Consider the following 18,934-nt stretch of genomic DNA (forward strand, 5'->3'; position numbering starts at 1 on the left):
GCTTAAAGTATACACTGTAAGACTGGAAAGTACAAGGCTGAGCTATTTCAGCTCTATTTTTCAGAAGTGACAGAACACATTTTCAGTTTTGGGTAAACATTACTTAATCACGTTGTGCACTTTTCCCAGAATGCCTTTGAAAATTAGACACTTTTGCACCATGAGTGATGTTTCCCACTCAGTTAGAGAAGTCCCACCTTTGAGATCCAACTTCCACACAGCAAGGATGATAAACTGCACTCTGTGGGTCAAAGTGCACCTTTCAGTCTTTGTTACTTGTAGTTAATCAAGTTTTGAGCCTATTTACATTTTGTTAATAATACAAGGTAAACTGGATGTAATTTCAATGAGTATTCCCACAACAATTAAATGTAGTGTGTAAACTTAGAAAAAAAAATTAAATGCAGGAAATACATTTTAGAGAGAAAAATAAAACAACTTAGTTGACTGAAATTCTATATTTTAACTTGAGTCTTACTCAAAAAATATATTTCTACAAGTTAAAACTTACGTGATCAGCTACAACAAATATTGAGTATTTGATGTATTACTCAAGTATTTGTCAAGTATTTTCAACTTGTTCTGTTTTAAAGCTTATTTGTCATAATAAATCATTTTCAAATGTCAGTTATCGGTCTTATGAACAACTAGTTCTCAGTATCTGTATCAGCCCTGAAATGACCAATATCAGAGGACCCAAGTTTAAAATATCTCTTTTTTATATCTAATGAGACTTACCCAGCTTCTTTAGGTCTGTCTCAACAGCATCGATCTTGCCTCCATAATTCTGCATGCCCTCTGTGACATTATCCATCCTCTCGACCACTGACAAAAGAGAGAGAGGAAGGTTGACTGTAATTTATACACAAAGCATTTTAATATACAATAAAATCTAGTTGTATGCAATCAGACTATTTCCTTATAACAATGTCGTATTTTGTTGACTACACAGAAATATTACACCTACATAGGTTAACACTGACATCTCATATTGTAATAGTTAAAACATTTACTGCCCATCATTGTTGGTGGGCTCTGATCTCATCCCTCCTCACAGTTTGATCTTAACTGAAGATTGTGAGAAGTGATGAGATGGCATCTTAAACCCCAGGTAAATGCTGGGTTGTGATGGTGTTGAAATCCAGAGCAGAGAATTGATTTCAGGAAGAGCAGACAAGGGCAAAGCAGAAGGAATGAATGGGAAAAAACATCTTGCACATTGCAGGTGAGTGTAATCACATGACCAGATTAAAGGAAGAAAACCCATTGTGGTGACTGAAATAACTTTAAACTGGCTAAAGTAATGATAAATAAAAATGTACTGAAAATTAATTTATGAAAATCGGCTTTTAAATTGTGGCTCCACTGAATCATTTTAATAAACAAACTGATAAAACTGTCCTGGACAAAATTAATGGTAGAAAATAATTTGACCATAGGGAAATGTTAAACTAAGGTGTGTTCTGTAATTAGCATCACAGGTGTCTTCAAACTTGTTGTCAGTCAGTCGGCCTATTTAAAGGGTGAAAAGTAATCACTGTGCTGTTTGGTATCATGGTGTGTACCACACTGAACATGGACCACAGAAAGCTAAGGAGGGAGTTGTCCCAGGACATTAGAAAGGCAATTATAGACAAGCATCTTAAAGGTAAAGCCTATAAGACCATCTCCAAGCAGCTTGATGTTCCTGTGACTACAGTTGACTATATTATTCAGAAGTTTAAGAACCATTGGACTGTAGCCAACCTCCCTAGACATGGATGACACAAGAGGAAAACTGATGACAAATTGAAGAGACGAGTGGTAACCAAAGAGCCCAGAACAACTTCCAAAGAGATTGGTGGTGGACTCTAAGGTCAAGATACATCAGAGTTAGAACACACCATCCATCGCTGTTTGAGCCAAAGTGGACTTAATAAAAGATGACCTAGGAAGACTCTACTGTTGAGCTCTATGTTCACAGATGCAAAAACGAAGCATACAAAGAAAAAGATCACTGTACCTACAGTGAAACATGGAGAAGGCTCTGTTATGTTCTGGGGCTGCTTTGCTGCATCTGGCACAGGGTGTCTTGAATCTGTGCAGGGTACAATGAAATCTCAAGACTATCAAGGCACTGTGGAGCAAAACGTGCTGCCAGTGTTGGAAAGCTTGTCTCAGTCGCAGGTCCTCCAACAGGATAATGACCCAAAATAGAGCTAACTAGAATGGCCGTCTCAGGCGGAAGACCCACGTCTAAGCAGCGCCACCGAGGAACTCACGCTTCCATTGATCACTACTACTTTACATAACCCCCTGCTGATTTCATTGGCGTGGGTAAAAATACCCAAGATTGGCCAAGAACAAATTATGGACTATGAAGTGGCCTTCTGTGAGCCCTGATCTACTGTAAATCCTATTGAACATCTGTGGAAGGAGCTGAAACATGCTGTACTGAACTCCCACAAGGGGGCAGTATTGGCAAGGTGAGATAGGAGAATGAACAGGCATTAGAACGGACGTTGAACATGAACATTGTTTGCGTCCATGAGAAGATGTAAGTTTGTTATTCAGTTCATTATACATATTTTGGTTACCAAGATATTTGTTAGATACGTTGTGTGACGTTTTCAGCCATAGGCAGTGTATTTGTTCACATGCAGAATATGTTATATGATGTTTTATCCTGTTGTTAATAAGCTAATGCTAGTCATGTAGCCTGCTAATGCTGATTCATCTAAATGCCACAGCATGTATAGTACATGTCACAGTTTCTACTATATTGACTGATAAATGCTTGTTATCATGATTATTGCAGATACCATACTTAAACTATTCCTCTGCAAGTGAGCTGTTCCATCTCATACTAAACTTCAGTAAAGTTCATGTGGAATTCAGACCTCTGCTTCTGTGCTTATCTCTCTGACCGGAGACCCACTGTAGATGGAGAGCTAATAACCAGCTTTTAAGGAAAACTCATTGTTCTGGTGCATCTAAACGTAACACATGCAGTCTGAAGAATGCACTCTTCAAACCTGAGACAACTGAGCATTTTGCTCTCAAGAAGAGGGCTGAAACACCTGTGGACAGGTGCAGGAGTCTCACTGAGAGTAACAGAAATTGGTTGATTGCAGTGATCGCCTCAAAAGGTTGTGCAACAAATTTTTAAGTTAAGGGCACCATCATTTTTGTCCAGGCCAGTTTAATTAGTTTGTTTTTTAAAATGATTCTGTTGAACCACTATTCAAAAGCAAAGTCTGATTTTCATTTGTTAATTTTCTGTCAATTTTAATTTATAAATACTTATGGCACACATCATCTAAGTCCATAAAACATGCCATTATAAATCATATCCATGGCTCTTTAGTGGCTAAAAATACCAATATACCAGAGGGGAAACTCCTTGGAGTTTTCTCTGCACTATTGGTGCAATAAATAACTTGGACTTTTGGAGCACTGTCATGTGCGAGACATTTTTCCTGTTCATCAGTGTTTCTTCATCAGTGAATCATAAAGAAGAATTCTGTTTACAAAGGTACTGTTATGATGTCTCCCACAGAAATAGATTAATTGATTAAACGATAAGTAAATAAATGAATTGTAAGAAAGCAGCTGGATTAGGGAAGACCGTACCCTTAGGTTAATATGAGAAATTTCTGCCAAAATAATCTGGAACATTCAGTCTCATTAGTATCTGACATAAAACATTATATAATGTTTTAAATGTAAAAACTTCAATTCTTTAGAGTTTCTAATAGAGGATCAAACATGCATGTCTGACAGTGACCACCAGATGGTGCTGCTGTTTTTATTTCTCCTCAGCTGACGACTGGAAACTCCAACTGACCTCTGGATTCACTGGTTGAAAAGTTTCCAGAGTTTTTTCAGCCCTAAACTGTGTATCTCTTGGTCATTACAAATCTCCATTTTCAGAACACATTCATAACTCCCACTTCATTCATACAAACAATGTCAAACATATAATGACACCACAGTTCCGGTTCCACTTTCTCCTCTGCAACATCTGCAACAAGAGTTCATCTCCTGTCCTCCAAGGTTTGTTATTCTGTTGGTATGTGGGAGACTGAAATATTCACTGGAAAACATCCTCAGCCTCCACTGTTATCATTCCAGAAGTGACAAAAACACTGAACAATAACACACACTTGGTATCAACAAAAAAAGCCAAAGAAGAAAACAACAAAAGCCAAGATTCAATGAACCGTTTGAGGCTGTAGTTTAAATACCTTCCACCACTAAATGTTAAAGTCTCCATCTTAACTCCCTAATTTTAGAGCTCTCCTTAAATGTACACAAAAATCCAATGAAGCAGAAATGTCTGAGAAAATAAACTCCCTCCTTGATGTCCTGCATACCTTCTTATTCCCTGTCTGTAAATCTTTTCCGTCCCCCCAATTGCACTGGAAAAGCATTAGGAGTTACATAAGGCTGCTAATTTGAGTGTGGCTTATTATGACCCAAATTCTGAGCCTTGCTTAGGCAGTTGCTCAACATGAGGCCCGGCACATAAATGCTACAGAATGGAGCAGAAGGTAACACAAATGATGCTTCAACTTTTAAGAAATTAGTTATGAGCAAGACAAAACAAACAATGACAACAGAAGACTGATTTTGTATGCTCTAGGTAACTAAAGCAGTGGTTCACAACTGGTAGGTTGGGACCCAAAAGTGGGTCACAGGGCTGTTTTCTGTGGGTCTGAAATGTGTGCCTGGTAAAAAAAACTTGTGTCAAAAAGTCTATGCTGTGCAAAGGCTCTAAGCAGACGTGCATCCCATATCTATTTCACTCTGTTTTGCTGTGATAAGCAGGCTTCCCCAGAGATTTGGCCGGGCCCCTGCAAACCCAGAGAATGGGCCCTCTCCAGCTATGATTTATAGGTGATATAAATGCATGTGTGTTGGAACAGTAGCACTGGTGCCAGCATCTGGCTAACAGTTACCTCATTTTGGAGCTGAAAAGCACATCAAACTGTCACTGGGTCTGATACTTGAGTTAATTATTAGTACCATTGTTTTTTTTTAGATTGATTTTGGGCTTTTCACGCCTTTATTGACAGAGGAGGACAGTGGACAGAATCAGAAACAGGAACAAGAGAGCTGGGGAGAGACATGCAGGAAAGTGCAACAGGCCAGATTCGAACCTGGGCCGACCGCGTATGGGCACTTTGTTTTTTACCACTTCAAGCCCATTTTTGCCGCCTCTATTGCCACTACAAACCAGTTTTTGCCACTTTTTTGCCCATTTTTGCTGCTTATTTACTATATCTGCCACTTGAAACCAATTTTTACCACTTTTTCCCATTTTCTGCCACTTTAAAAAAAAAAATTACTACTTTTTGCTATTTACTGCCATTTTTTTGCAGGTGAGGTTTTTAAAAGACTTTATTCTTCTACAACATTAATAAATAGGTAAAATTCATTTTTGTTGCCCTGATAAGAGTGGCTTTCAATTTACCTATCAATCTTCATTCCAACTTTCAATCAAAAGAATAACATCACAAGTACAAGCAGTCCAGATGAGATCCCTCAGAAGTTTAGGTGGGCTTAGCCTTAGAGATAGAGTAGGAGCTCTGACATCCACAGGAAGTAAAGCCACTTCTCCTTTGCATGAAAAGGATTCAGTCAACATGGCTTATGCATCTCATGGGGATGCCTCCGGGCTGCCTCCTTGTGGAGGCACATTCAACTGGGGAGAGACATGGGAGCAGACCCAGAGCTTTCCAGAGTAATCCCCCAGGAGGAGCTGGAAAACATCCCTGGGAGGAGGGAATGGCTGGATTGACTTGATTGGGCCAGCCACAGATAAGAGGAAGAAAAAGGATGGATGGATGAATGGATGGATGGATGGATGGATGGATGGATTGATGGATGGATGGATGGATGGATGGATGGATGCCAATTGTGGTGCCAGCAGGCTAAGCAAGTCAGTAAAAACATCCCTCTCCCCAGTGACATTCTCCAGCTCCTCCTAGGGATCACGAGGCGTTCCCAGGCCAGATGATATACATAATCCGTCCAGCAAGTTCTGGGTCAACCCAGGGGTCTCCACCCAGTTGGATTCGACCAGAAGACCCCTACACGGAGGTGACCAGGAGTCACCCTGATCAGATGCCCTAACCACCTCTACTGACTCATTTAGAGATGAAGGAACAGCGGCTCTACCTAAAGCTCTATCCCAATGTCTGACCTCCTCACCCATCCTTAAGACTAAAGGCCAACCATCCTCCTGAGGAACCTTGTTTCAACTGCTAGAAACAACAATCGCCTTCCTACGGTCATTACCCAGAGTTCATGACCATAGGTGAGGGTTGTTGATCGACCAGGAAACTGAGAGCTTTGCCTTCAGCTCAGCTCTCTCTTCACCACAACTGTCTGGTACAATGTCTGCAGTACTGCAGAGTCTGATGCTGCGCCAATCTACCCGTCAATCTCACAGTCCACTCTATGGACTATACATTATCAATACATCTATGGCAACACTGTTCATTGAATATATCTACTGGTTAAAAGTTTCAGACATTTTGGTCATTATTTGTCACCAAGGAGGTGTGGGGGGTCCTGTGAATAGACCACTTAAGAAACACAAATTAAAGTGTTTGCTGTTTAATGAAGTAGAAGAGGAAAATCATGCCAAACAATCCAAACAGCCTCCTGCTTTCTAACTATTTTGGACACTTTCAGGCTTTTGTGAGTCAACCTGTGGTTCATGAGACAACAAATTGCTACCAAGCCATAAAATCTCCTCTGGGTTGTTAAGCTGGGGTAGTGGGTTCATGGTCATCTGGTAGACATTAGAGCCAAACCAACAAAATCACAAAGGCTACAAGCTGACAAAGATCCGAATCTGGAAACAAGAAACACTTCTGACAAAACTTAACACACCTGAATCAAAGTTAGATTTTAAACATACGAACATATTTTAAATAGAGTCACTCCCTGCCATACAAATCAAGCTTTTCTGATATTCTGGCCACCTGTAGAGCAGGTGGAACTTCACTATTTTACTCCAGGATATTTTGACAGCTTTTTATGATTGATTAGGGCGACAATGTGTAACATTGGACAAAACACAAAGAGCATTCCTTATAGATGGTGTCTGTGATAACTGGAATTCTTTTCTTTTTCCATTCAACATCACTGCCATGGTTCAAACAGGGAGAAACAGCATTAAAGGGGTTGCAGTAGGGACAACAAATGTGTTTATAATCTTAAATCATGGCTTATATCCGAAGGATATCAATTCAGCAGAGACTAAACAATGGATACTGTCAAGAGGGTCTTTTTAAGTGGCAGTTCTCTCTGAATTTGGATTTAATTTCACACTCTATGGCCAGAAATACAACTGTCATAAACGACAGGATTTTCAAATTCATGTTTTGATGGATAATTGTTCTTTATGAGAAAAAGAGGGAATCATCCTCAGGGGACCTTGAATTTAATCTATCTCAATCAACACCAATTTGTCCACATACCTCATAAACAACAGCGGCCTGTTCACCAGCTCTGTGAAAGTTCTGACTCAAACGCATATTTTGGTATGTTTGAAGCTTGGATGTATAAGGCAGCATTTCTTAAACTTTTTCTGCCAAAGTCCCCTTGCTAAAAAAAAATCTCAATACTTTCCTGATTAGTCTTGTAACATTAAAACACTCCTGCCAAACAAAAATAAGAAAAACAACAAAAAAGCATGATTCTTGTGTAATTTTTACTCATATATTTTCATTCACTGACAGTTAACACTAGTTTTCAATGCATCAGCCCAGCTGTTTGAATCTGCAGGCTTCAATAAAGACAATAAGAGCAAAATAAGCTAAAACAAAACTAAAAATAGTAATTTTGACATCACAGGCAATGATGTGCTGTTTACTGTTGATATGAGGGGATAATTTTATGACCTGGAATACACGGAGGAATAACTTACTACAGATGGAGACTCAGCAGGAAGAAAGAGAGAGCAGAGAAACTTGAAGACTGGTTAGTAGGAGAGATCCCGAGTTACCTGTTGGTGTAGGTGTGCAAACTGTGAGCCCGATAAACAGGGAGGGCAACTGTTGTCACAAGTAGGACTTATACAACTCTTCTTTAGGACATTTCTGATCGAACATAGCGGCTTACAGATGCCTGCAGCCTGCATCACTCCCCATCCAGAGTTCCCTGCCTTTCTGAGCGCTGGTGTTTTACAGACCTCAACTTTTCAGAGATAAATTGGTGAAACTGACCTCGACCAGAGGAGCTAAATTGAAATTGTCATCCAAGTAAGTTTATGACTGTTGCTGATTGTTCTAATGGCTCAAAACTAGATAAGCTACAGTCCACACGATGTTCATGTTATGAAAACAATGTATCACGTGTTGTGGAAAACAGAGCTGAAATAACTAGTTTTTTGCTGCTTCCTGCAATGAAGTGGCAGACTCCTACAGCTGATCAGATATGCTGAATCGGAGGAGCAGGCAGCTGGTAGTCAAAGCATTGCATTGCAAAAGTTTTAAATATAGCTAACAATTTAGCCCATTTCCCCCTTACAGTCACTAAATCACACAGAGCAACTTTACCCACCTATAGAGAATATTGCCTAGTTCTTGTGAGCATACGTCAAAATTACCATGTGCACCTGAAACATTTGTTTTCCAATCCATGTCCCCTTGGGGCTCCATAATCACACAATACTCCATATAATTTGCATTTTCAACACTGTAATACAGAGGGTAAGATTTGCAGCAGAGACATGAAAAGCTATGGAAGTCTTTAAGGATCATTGTTTGGCTTTAGTTTTGACTCACCTTTGTATCCGAGCACAGCCACTGCTATGGTGAGCAGGGCACAGAGCACGTACAGCAGAGCAATAGCCGCCCTCAGGGCCCAGTCATTTTTACACTTGGTGCACTCTGTCCCCTCCTGGATTCCTGAAACATACAACAAACATTTGATCATGTGCCAGTGAAGCCTAGTAGTGTGTGTAATAAGCCTGCTTTATCCTAGAAACAGTATACAAGGTTAGAAGCAGTAGTTAGGTATCATATGTTTTGCAACTGGAGCAATGAGTTAATAAAAACAGCCCCAAGGTTTTCATTCAAAGATGAAATCACACGGGTTGTTTTTGTCTCTTCATAACTAAGTTTAGTATTGCATGTCTAAAAATGGGACACACTGTGCCTGTCGTCTGCCAAGTATCAATTGAAAACATTCCCCCTCATGAAGACTCACTATGAAACTTAAAAACATGTGTTCGCCACATGACAAGCACAGCTATAAACAAAGCACTTTCATTTCTCACATTCTTTGTTGCCATCTGAGCTCAAACCAGGGTGATTTGAATGTTTTGGTCATTTATGTCACAGATGTTGTTCAGTTCGTCCTGAAAACCACCAGCACCACTTGATACAACGCTAAACATTAAACTACAGACAGGATGTTTACATGACTTCATTAAAAGAGACAGAGCAGCCTCCGGCATGCAAAGAGAGAGAGAGAGGGGGCAGCTGGTGTGTATTCACAGCAGGCAATAAAGATCTTTCTGGAAATAGAAGAAACTGTGCAACAGGATTCTGCAGGAAAAGAGAATTGCTGGAAAACTTCAGCAGTTTATTGGACAAGATTGATTGAAAACAGATCATATATGCTTTTTTGTGGTCTTAAACTGGCCTTAAAATTGAAGTTCAACAGAATGACACTCGTTGGAGATTTTTGGTGAAATGCATCTTGATCATAAATTTTCTTTGGGATTCAGAACTATGAAACTTCCACAACCTCAAAATGGAAACTATTACTAATTAGAGCTACCATCTGGCTGTTAAATGTCCCCACAGTGTTTACAGTTACCTGATAGTGAAAGTACATGTGGTAGGTGAAGACAAAGAGCTGGAAAGGTTTCTGTGGTGGTGTGGTTCATAGAAACCTTTTAAGCAAGGGATGAACATGAGGTCCAACAACCCTGACCTTTGACCTTCATAATCTAATCAGATCATCCTGGACTCAGAAATATAGTCTGCATTGTTTTAACCTTCAGGCCTAATCTGAACATAGGTGGCAAAAGCAAAGGTTTTTCTGTGCATTTTGACCTTCTGTACACACAGAAACAGCACTTTAGTTCATTCAAAACACACCTTTATGAAACTCCTTCCACAGTGTCTATGTTTGATGCCACTGGTGTGCAACACTATTACTTTCAGTGGTGGACTTGCTACCATATGCTTACGTACACAAGCACAGTTGAATGGACTATGGAGCTCAACGCCAATGTCACATTTGGATCACCAGATTCAGGTTGATGGGAAAACTTTGAAAATAAGATGGGAATTACAAAAAATGGCAAGAGGATTTTCCCTTGTCATTATAGGACATTATTTATGTCTGAGTAAACTGCTTCACCCACACAGTAAAGGACAAACTTGTTGGCATTATGTGCTCTTACAGCAGATGTTTTTTAAATGCTGCATTAGCAGACGGGATTATTTTTCAATATGGATGATAGTTTCAAAAATACCCACCTATGTGGGGAAGGGGCTTAAGTTATACTTTTGAGGATAAGTATGAATGCATTGGCTTATCTCACTAAAAAAAGGAGAATAGTGGACGAACTTAGATAACTACTTCAAGTGTAAAAACACAATTGAATTAAAGACCCTGTAAAGTTAAATCCAAAATTTGTGTCTTAACACACTAGATATGTTGGAGTAAGGTTGCTGTAAACGTGAAAACACTGAGATCTATGTGTGACTGAATTTTGGATTTAGATAGTTAGAAAGTCCTTCACCTCTTTACTGGCTTGGTTTAGTTATGAGGAGCAAATATGTGGGCTGGCCAGGTCATCTGCTCCTCTAATGCTACAATGATATAAAATCATCAAACAGTTCATCTCAGCACAGTCTGTTGTTAGCTGATGTTACTGCCTTCATTGAAAGTTAACACCCAGTAAAAGGCTGGGGTTTTTTTGTTCATTGTGAGGTAAATTTCCCAAATCTAACAGCCACAGTAGCCTACGGATCATTTAAAGCATCATAACAGAGAATTGAGCCAGATTTGAGCCAGCTGTGCTGGTAAGGTTAACAGAAGGGCAGGCTAAAGGAGTGCTTGCCTATCTTTTACCCGCAGAAGATGTGTTTTAATCCACATTTACCTCGGTTTTCGTCCTGGATGATTAAAAGAAGCAGATTGGGGCTGTCTCTCTACAAATCGAAAAAAAAAAAAGTTTAATCCCTCCTGTCTGTTAGCATTGCGATGCTAAAGTGAGGTAAAGTATCTGATAGACACGATGTATTTCTTCCAAGTCTGTCACAATAAATCCTCTAATGCACATCATCACTGAATCATGACAGACTATGAGGCATGACAACAGCTATATCAGTCAGCACCCCTCCCATTGGTTTAACCTGATAAAATCTGTTATTCAAATAATCAAATGTTTCCATAAGTTTTCCTCTTTCATAATTCAACATTGCTGTATTGTAGCATAACAGGTGCCAATATCCCTGCAGCATTCTGTTTTGAGTTAAAAAAACTACAAAAAAATGATATTGATTGTGCTACCTGTAAGTCTATGATCCACAAGAGAGGTGGATTGCGCTATGTCTTTATCTGAAGCAGTGGTTCTGAGTCGGTGAGTTGGGACCCAAAAGTGAGTTGCAGAGCAGTGTTCAGTGGGTCACAAATGCATACTTAGGCAAAAAATTGTGGCCAAGCATCTATGATGTAAATCTAAGTGGACATACACAGCCCCTAGTACTGGTAGGCTGCTCTGCATGCACATTTAGACCTCTGTAGATTATCCAGAGCAGCGTGTTTGGTCTTCAGCCAACCCAGGACAGCACATGTCACTCCACCATCCATCGCTCTACGCTTGCAGCTCATATCAAATTCAAAACTCTGCTCATTCCTTACAAAGTGGCGACTAAAACAGCTGCTGTGTACCTTGGATCCCCCATCCAGGTCTACACTGTCTCTCATCTTCTACTGCCAATGAAAGGTGCCTGGAAAAGGGAGTAAAGTAAAATGCATGCATGCCCTCCCAGGGATTATGTAATGATTAACATGCTTTTTTTTTTTTTTTTTTTTAGAAAACTGGGTAGTGATTTCTCATTAAGGAGACTAGTGGTGGGTCTCTTTCTTTTTGGAAGGTCTTTTGTCTCTAATCCAAAATTCTCCTACAGCTGGACAGGTAACTTCATGCTATTTAGAGTATCACAATCTTTAAGTCATGTCACCCGCTATGGGCCTCAATGTGCAGCCACATGAGGCTCCATCCTTCCCAGTCAGGGGTGAGCAAAGACCACCAGAGGGACACTGGGGTGACTGGCCCTCTCAGTCTCGGGCCGACACATCTGTACAAACATCGCATCTGACCACCTCAAAGGGGCCCAGCCGAGGATCCAGACACGGAAACACAGGTCTCTGTTGTCCTTGTGTGTGAGAAGGGCCTCATGTTGGGAACCAGTACGGAGGGCTCCACCCCCCCCCACTGGTCCTGACCACAACATCCCACCATGTAAACAAGCAACCGAGTGTCTGCACGTTCTGGGTCAGGAGCGAAGTAGGGCTGCTGATTTTATGTTCATTAGAGTTTGAACCAGGCCGGTGAGAGTTTCATATGTGTGTTTTTCATACAGTCAGGGTCACTGGAGATTACATACTTTCTCAAAGGCAGAACTCAGGCTATTACAACTTTAGATGTTTTAATGATTAACCTTTTGAATAACTCCCTCTAACCACATAAAGATACAGATTTGTAAAACTCCATCATAAACCTTTGTTTTAAAGACTGTATGTCACATTTAGTTACAGAAATAAGAGCATGAGTCTTTAACCATGATGATATTGACATTAAGGATGTCGTTGATTATGGTAATATTCATGATGATGTTGTATTAGCTGTTGAGCCCCTGTACTCTGCCTGTCAGTGATGAGTGTCTGATCAGACTTGTTTGTTAGTAATTACTGACATTTCCTCCTGTCCAGATTCTTGCTTGTGTAGTAGTTACTGTCAGATGTACGTCATGTTGGACAAAAGCGTCTGCTAAATGAAATTGTGACACTGTAACTGTAAACGCAACTCTTATAAATAACATTTCTGTCATCTTCCTGCACAAACAGCCTGTGCTGATGACTGGAATCAGAGTCAGGCTGAACATGTTTGTTAATTAAATCCACTATGGCCTTTCAGCATGTTGTCATAATTGTTGTAATCACACGGGTCTCTGTGTTTAACAGAGCTCAAACCACATTTCAGCACTCTTCAAAATATACACAGTTATAATTAGGGCACTTAAGTGTATAAAGGCAATTAACTCCTGAAAAAAGTCAGCAGAAGTGTAATTTAATCATGACACCATGAAGTGGCATAAACTGTAGATAATAAGAAGCCATAAGTCAGTCATACTGAAACAAGTCTGATGGGGAATATCTATCTCAAAAATCTGAGGCTGTTTACATGCCTTAGAGAGAACTAAGGGGCACATGCCAAAGTCTTTTTCCTCCTTCTCTACCAAGCAAGTTCCAAGGCTGGTGCCAGGCTAGAGCTGGAGATCGGGCTGGCCATTATGCCCTAATAATAAAATCTCTAATTTTACTTTAACACTACCAAAATGCACGATTTCAACTTATTTTCTTCACTTCGAATACACAGGAAAAAAGCAATTCAAACAAGTTTTGATTGTATTAACGCTAAGATTTAACAGAAGCACAAAGAACTTCCTTTTTATGGTTACAATGTCAGCTGTAAACTTGGTACGTTATTTTGTAGTTTGAATATATTAACACTTAGGGTCTGTCAGCTGTTTTCTATGTTATCTAAAAGCATGAATATTGATTGTTTATGTATTTGTATTTAATTGCTTGTAATTTCTTCCACTGGATCAGCACGGTTGGAGAGTAACTTATTACATGTACTCAAGTAAGTGAGTAGTTTTACTTTTACATACAGTAACTAAGCCTGAAGGGGAGCACTGTACATCACTTTATTTCTAACGGCATCAGTTACTGAGTTAAAAAAAAAAACTATGTGAATGTGTTTGTTCCAGGTGTCATCTGGCATAGCGAGAAAAAAGCTCAAATCCAATTCAGCCCCTGCCCCTAGTCCTACCATGTAGACCTACCATCTAGTCCTACCATGTAGTCTGACCATGTAGTCCTCCCCTGTTAGGATTACATGGTCAGACTACATGGTAGGATTACATGGTAGAAGACACGGTAGGACTACACGGAAGAAAAAGAGAGGTGTCAGCACTCAAGATGTCCTTTTAGGTAGTTTTATTCAAGGCAAACAAGGCACAATGGATGCATTTTGACTAGCATTGTGGTCAAAACGCGTCCGTTGTGCCTTGTTTGCCTCGAATAAAACTACCTAAGAGGACATTTTGAGTGCTGACACCTCTCTTTTTCTAGTAAGTCTTTTTTGTCTGGCACCTTGAGTAGTTTTTTTTTAGCTTGGAGGGTGATCCTTTTTTGCTGTCTTTGAGGACTACATGGTAGGACTACATGGGAGGCCTCCATGTAGTCCTTTCATGTAGCCTACCATGTAGTCCTACCATGTAGCCCTTTTCCTATGTTTTTGCAGGTTCACGTCTATTGGTAAAGTGGATCCCTGCTTTAATAGAGGGGTAGAATAAAGTCATAATGCTACATGGCCCTTCAAATGGAGATTTTCCAGACAGACACTCCAAACTGAGTTCTATGAAATATCTCGCAGAATGCCTTGCAAGTCACCAGCAAGATTTTTATGACAGCAAACTTAATGATAATTCAGTGTTGTTTCAATTTATTTAAGTCCTTCTGACTTTGAGCAGACTTTTAAAAAATGTTATGTTTTTGCATTACATTTAAAATTTAATTTATTTAAACTATGTAGCTTTAATCAAACAATCTGGATGAAGACTCATACTCTCTTGCTTTTTTGCATAAAGCACAAATATATATTGCTTTTAACCCTCCTTAATTATAGATAATTAGTAATTTAAGTAAACTTAAAATGATTTACTTTTACATTAATTAACAGAAGTTTACTTCTACTTAAGCCAGTTTTAATCACAGTAACTGTACGTTTTCATGATTACAATACAAGGTCATTATAGTTAATCAAAACTATCTAAATAACCAAAATGTAAAAATCATTGTAGTCAACTGAAACTAAATACAAACTATGCTTTAAAAAAACTAACTTAAAATGTAAAATGTGCTTAGAAAAACTAACTAAATTAAAATAAAATTAGGATCAAAATATGCTTAGTTTTCAACTTTGACAGCAGCAGACTGATTGACATGTATACCCAAGCCTGGAGAGAGAAAAATGTACTTATCTGGACAAGTATCCTGCAGTATCCTGTAAAAACTAAATCTAACACTAAAACCAAGAAAAAGTGAACTAAAACGAAGCATTGTTGCAAAATAAAGACTAAACTTAACTAACAAACCAGCAAGAAAAACTTAGTGAAACTAAACTGGAATTTTGAGAAGGTAAAAAGTAAATAAAAATAAAAACTAATGAAAACTCCCAAACTATTATAACCTTGGTACAATATGCTTGTACTCTTTTCAACCTTTTGGATCAGTGTCAGAATTCTTTTTTTTTTTTTGTTTTTTGTTTTTTACAGAATTGATATCAGCTTGTTCTGTCCTTGAAAAGGTCTCGACGTATAAAGCAGTCCACTGAGAAAGGATCACAATGAGCACCACGACCACGACTGAAATGATGTTCAGAATAGTCTATGTTCAAATTGTGAAACTTTCAATAAGCTCAGTCCTCAGTGATATAGTTGCAGTGGCTTGAAAAGACCTAAAAAAAATAGACATTTATAAACTATTCAAAGTGAGGGGGACAGAAATGGAAAATGCTGAATCATATTTGGATTATGACTTTGAACACACGTTTGAACTGTTTGCCCAGTCCTGGAAAAGTGTGTTTATGTTTGTAAAACCAAAAACTGTAAACCTTCACATTCAAATATAAGTGCACATTGTCTCTTTTCCTTTTTTTTTCATACTTCTCTGTTAAGCCTCGTTGGAAAAGGTTAGAGAAAGTGATGTTCTCAGAGGAAGAATCCTTCCACTGAACTAACATGGAAATTCATTCTGGGCACAAAAGCAAGCAACTCCTCTCAGGGTCAGAGCATTTTTTCCTCTGCTTGTCACCGGAGTATTTTCTGCTCCTTTTTGAGGGATTTTGCCTAAACAACAGTTCTGTCTGCATCTGCTGCAGGTCTGTTACACAGAGAGGTAGCAAAACTAAGCTGTGTTTCTGTGTTCGGTGTTAGTAGGATAAGGCATCTCTGAGGAAGAGAGATGTCCTGTTTTGTCAAAATAGCCTGCGCAGTGGATGCTATGGCTTTGTAAATTATTAGCCAGACTTAAACCAAACTGTTCATCATCATGGGGATTATCATAAAAAAACAATTCAGCCCTTGGCAGTCCAAAAAAAGTCACACAAACAGCCCTTTTAAACAAAAACAAAGGGTCCTATTCTCTTTGTCGTTGATTTTTTACATCCGTCAGTAAGAGTGGCTTGTTACCCTGTGACTTCTCCCTGTCGACACATATACTAACACAATGTGAACATACTGACACATACATGTCCTGGGTCGACTGAAAACACATTGCCAAACTAAATGGCTCTATGAACAACACTGACTCTGAGCCTGTAGAGAGTTGAGAAGGTGGACCACAGTCAGGACGTCCCAATCAACAAGCTGGAGCCTGGCCAGATTATTCCTCAGAGGAACATAATGCCAGAAAAGCCTAGAAAGAGCAGAGATGAAACATGTGGAATACTGTGTCTTACATATTATTGCTGTCAAGTCAGAATCATGAGTCTCCAGTTTGGGCCTGTTTTATTTATTTACGTGGTCATTTTTAGGCTGTGCTCATGGACCCCCTAAAAAGAACTATTTTTCATAAAAACAAAGAAGATTCCAATAGCTCCATTTTGAAAGTACAATCTAGTCATGCTATTGTAGACTAGGGTTGGCATACAGATGTATCTATAGTAACAACTTCCAGAGCTGAAAAATGAAGCCAGTGAGGTAACAAGAAATCTAGTTCCTCAAGTGTCAACTTGAGGGTGGTTGCACAAGCCCCTGAAGTCACACGTCAAGTCAAATGCTAATTTTTTCTGCAAAAATAAATTTGAACAGGTCAAACATAAACAGGAACACACTGTATGTCTGACTTTTCTTAAAATACACTCAATCACTCAAATGGAAGAAGTTTGGCACAAGTAGGACACTTCAAAGAGCTGGTCAAACCAAGCAATCGGGGAGAAAGGCCTTAGTAAGAGAAAGACCAAGAACACTATGACTAGGCCCCAAAGATCCTGAAGGACAACCATCACTGCAGCCCTCCACTGATCTGGGCTTTATGGCAGAGTGGCTGGATAAAAGCCTCTCCTCAGTTTAAAACACATGAAAGCACACACTAAGTCATCTGATTTTTTTACCCTGACTTGGCTTGGACTTTTTATCGCCAGTTCATAAGCACAATTTCTGCATGAAGTTTTGCATGGAGTTTCAATGCCAGTAGTTCTCAACTGATCCAACCTCAAGACCCACCAACAATTCCTTGTGAGAAACTGCGTCCCAAATCTTTCACCCGATCAGATTTATTCAATGAAACTATCCTGTCTGGGCATCAGACAGTACTTTGTTAGGTCACTCTTATCAAAGTAATAAATCATGCTCTTTGCAAACATAGCCTTTTCCAAAATGTAACAGAATTACCTTTTTATTGGTAAATTTAGTGATGTGCATGGGCACACTGAACTAAACCAACTGGAAAGTAATGTTAGACTTCAAAGCTAGGCAATGATGTGCACAAATGTCAGAATGCCAGACAATAAAACAGAAAAAACTGAGACGCCTTTAATGGAAAATAATAACATAATTGTGAAAAGTGGCAAAAAAGAAGCAAAAACTGGCAAAAGTGGGTATAAATTGGCAAAAAGAAGTGGCAAACATGAGTGAAAAGCAACTACAGAAGGTAAAAAAATGGCAAAAATGGCATATAAATGCAAAAAAGTGGCAAAAATGGACATAAAGTGGCAAAACAATGGAAAAATTGGGTCAGAATGGCAAAAGAGTAGCATTAATGGGTGAAAAACATCAAAACTGGCAAAAAAAGTGGCAAAAACAGCAAACAGGCTAGAAATGGCAAAAAAGAAGTCAAGTGTTGGGAAGGAGTTAAAAGAAGCACAAATAAATAGTTTTGACATTAGACCCAATAATAGTTTTAAACATTATTCAGGAACCAAATGAGGTAGCAGTTAGCCAAGACGCTAGCACCAATGCTACACATCCAACACATATTGATATTGTCAGTAAATCACAACTGGAAGGGCCCATTCTCTGGGTTTTTCAGGGGCTGAAACCAATTCTGTGGGCAGCCCTGACCCTGCGACCCACTTTTGGGTCCCGACCCACCAGTTGAGAACCACTAATCTATGCCATTTTTCCCATTTGGGGGTCAGAGGGTGGCTGAAGCCAGTCCCAGCTGTCACAAGGCACCCTGGACTGATCAGTTAATCACAGGGACACACTCACACCTACGGGCAACTAAGAGACAACGATCATCCTAACAAGCATATTTTTGGACTGTGTGAGGAGGCGTGAGTACATGAAGAGAACTCATGCATGCACAGTCAGAAATGCAAACTTGAAACAGAGAGACAAGAATTTGAGGCAAGCTAGAGAGGGTGATAATGTGTTTATCATGTGACCAGTCAGCAACTCTGCAACTGTTTTGATGGTACAAAAGCAGTGCGACTAATGAAGGTAAAAGTCTGTCATTATAGCATTGGATGCATCTTTGCTTCACAGCCATCCTGGACATCTTATTAAGAGTAAGGATGAAAAGATAGAGGAAGTGGTAATGGGGGAAAGAAGAACACGCTTTTACCAACTGTGGCTCAGCGTTAGTTAGCTCACAGTTACGCAACTGAAATACAAAAGCAGAGAAA

General features: G+C 39.4%; 1 protein-coding gene across 1 annotated transcript in view; it reads right to left on the bottom strand.

The window, feature by feature from the left end:
- Positions 1 to 18,934, bottom strand: part of colec12 (collectin sub-family member 12) — a 58,398-nt gene that overhangs the window by 8,045 nt on the left and 31,419 nt on the right. Inside the window, exons 3-4 of the mRNA XM_041802835.1 lie at positions 8,781 to 8,903; positions 739 to 825 (exon numbers count right to left, since the gene is read on the bottom strand). Of these exons, the coding sequence (XP_041658769.1) occupies positions 739 to 825; positions 8,781 to 8,903 (210 nt within the window). The remainder of the gene's footprint in view (positions 1 to 738; positions 826 to 8,780; positions 8,904 to 18,934) is intronic.

This window comes from Cheilinus undulatus, linkage group 13, assembly GCF_018320785.1.
Source record: "Cheilinus undulatus linkage group 13, ASM1832078v1, whole genome shotgun sequence".
NCBI classification, from domain to species: domain Eukaryota; kingdom Metazoa; phylum Chordata; class Actinopteri; order Labriformes; family Labridae; genus Cheilinus; species Cheilinus undulatus.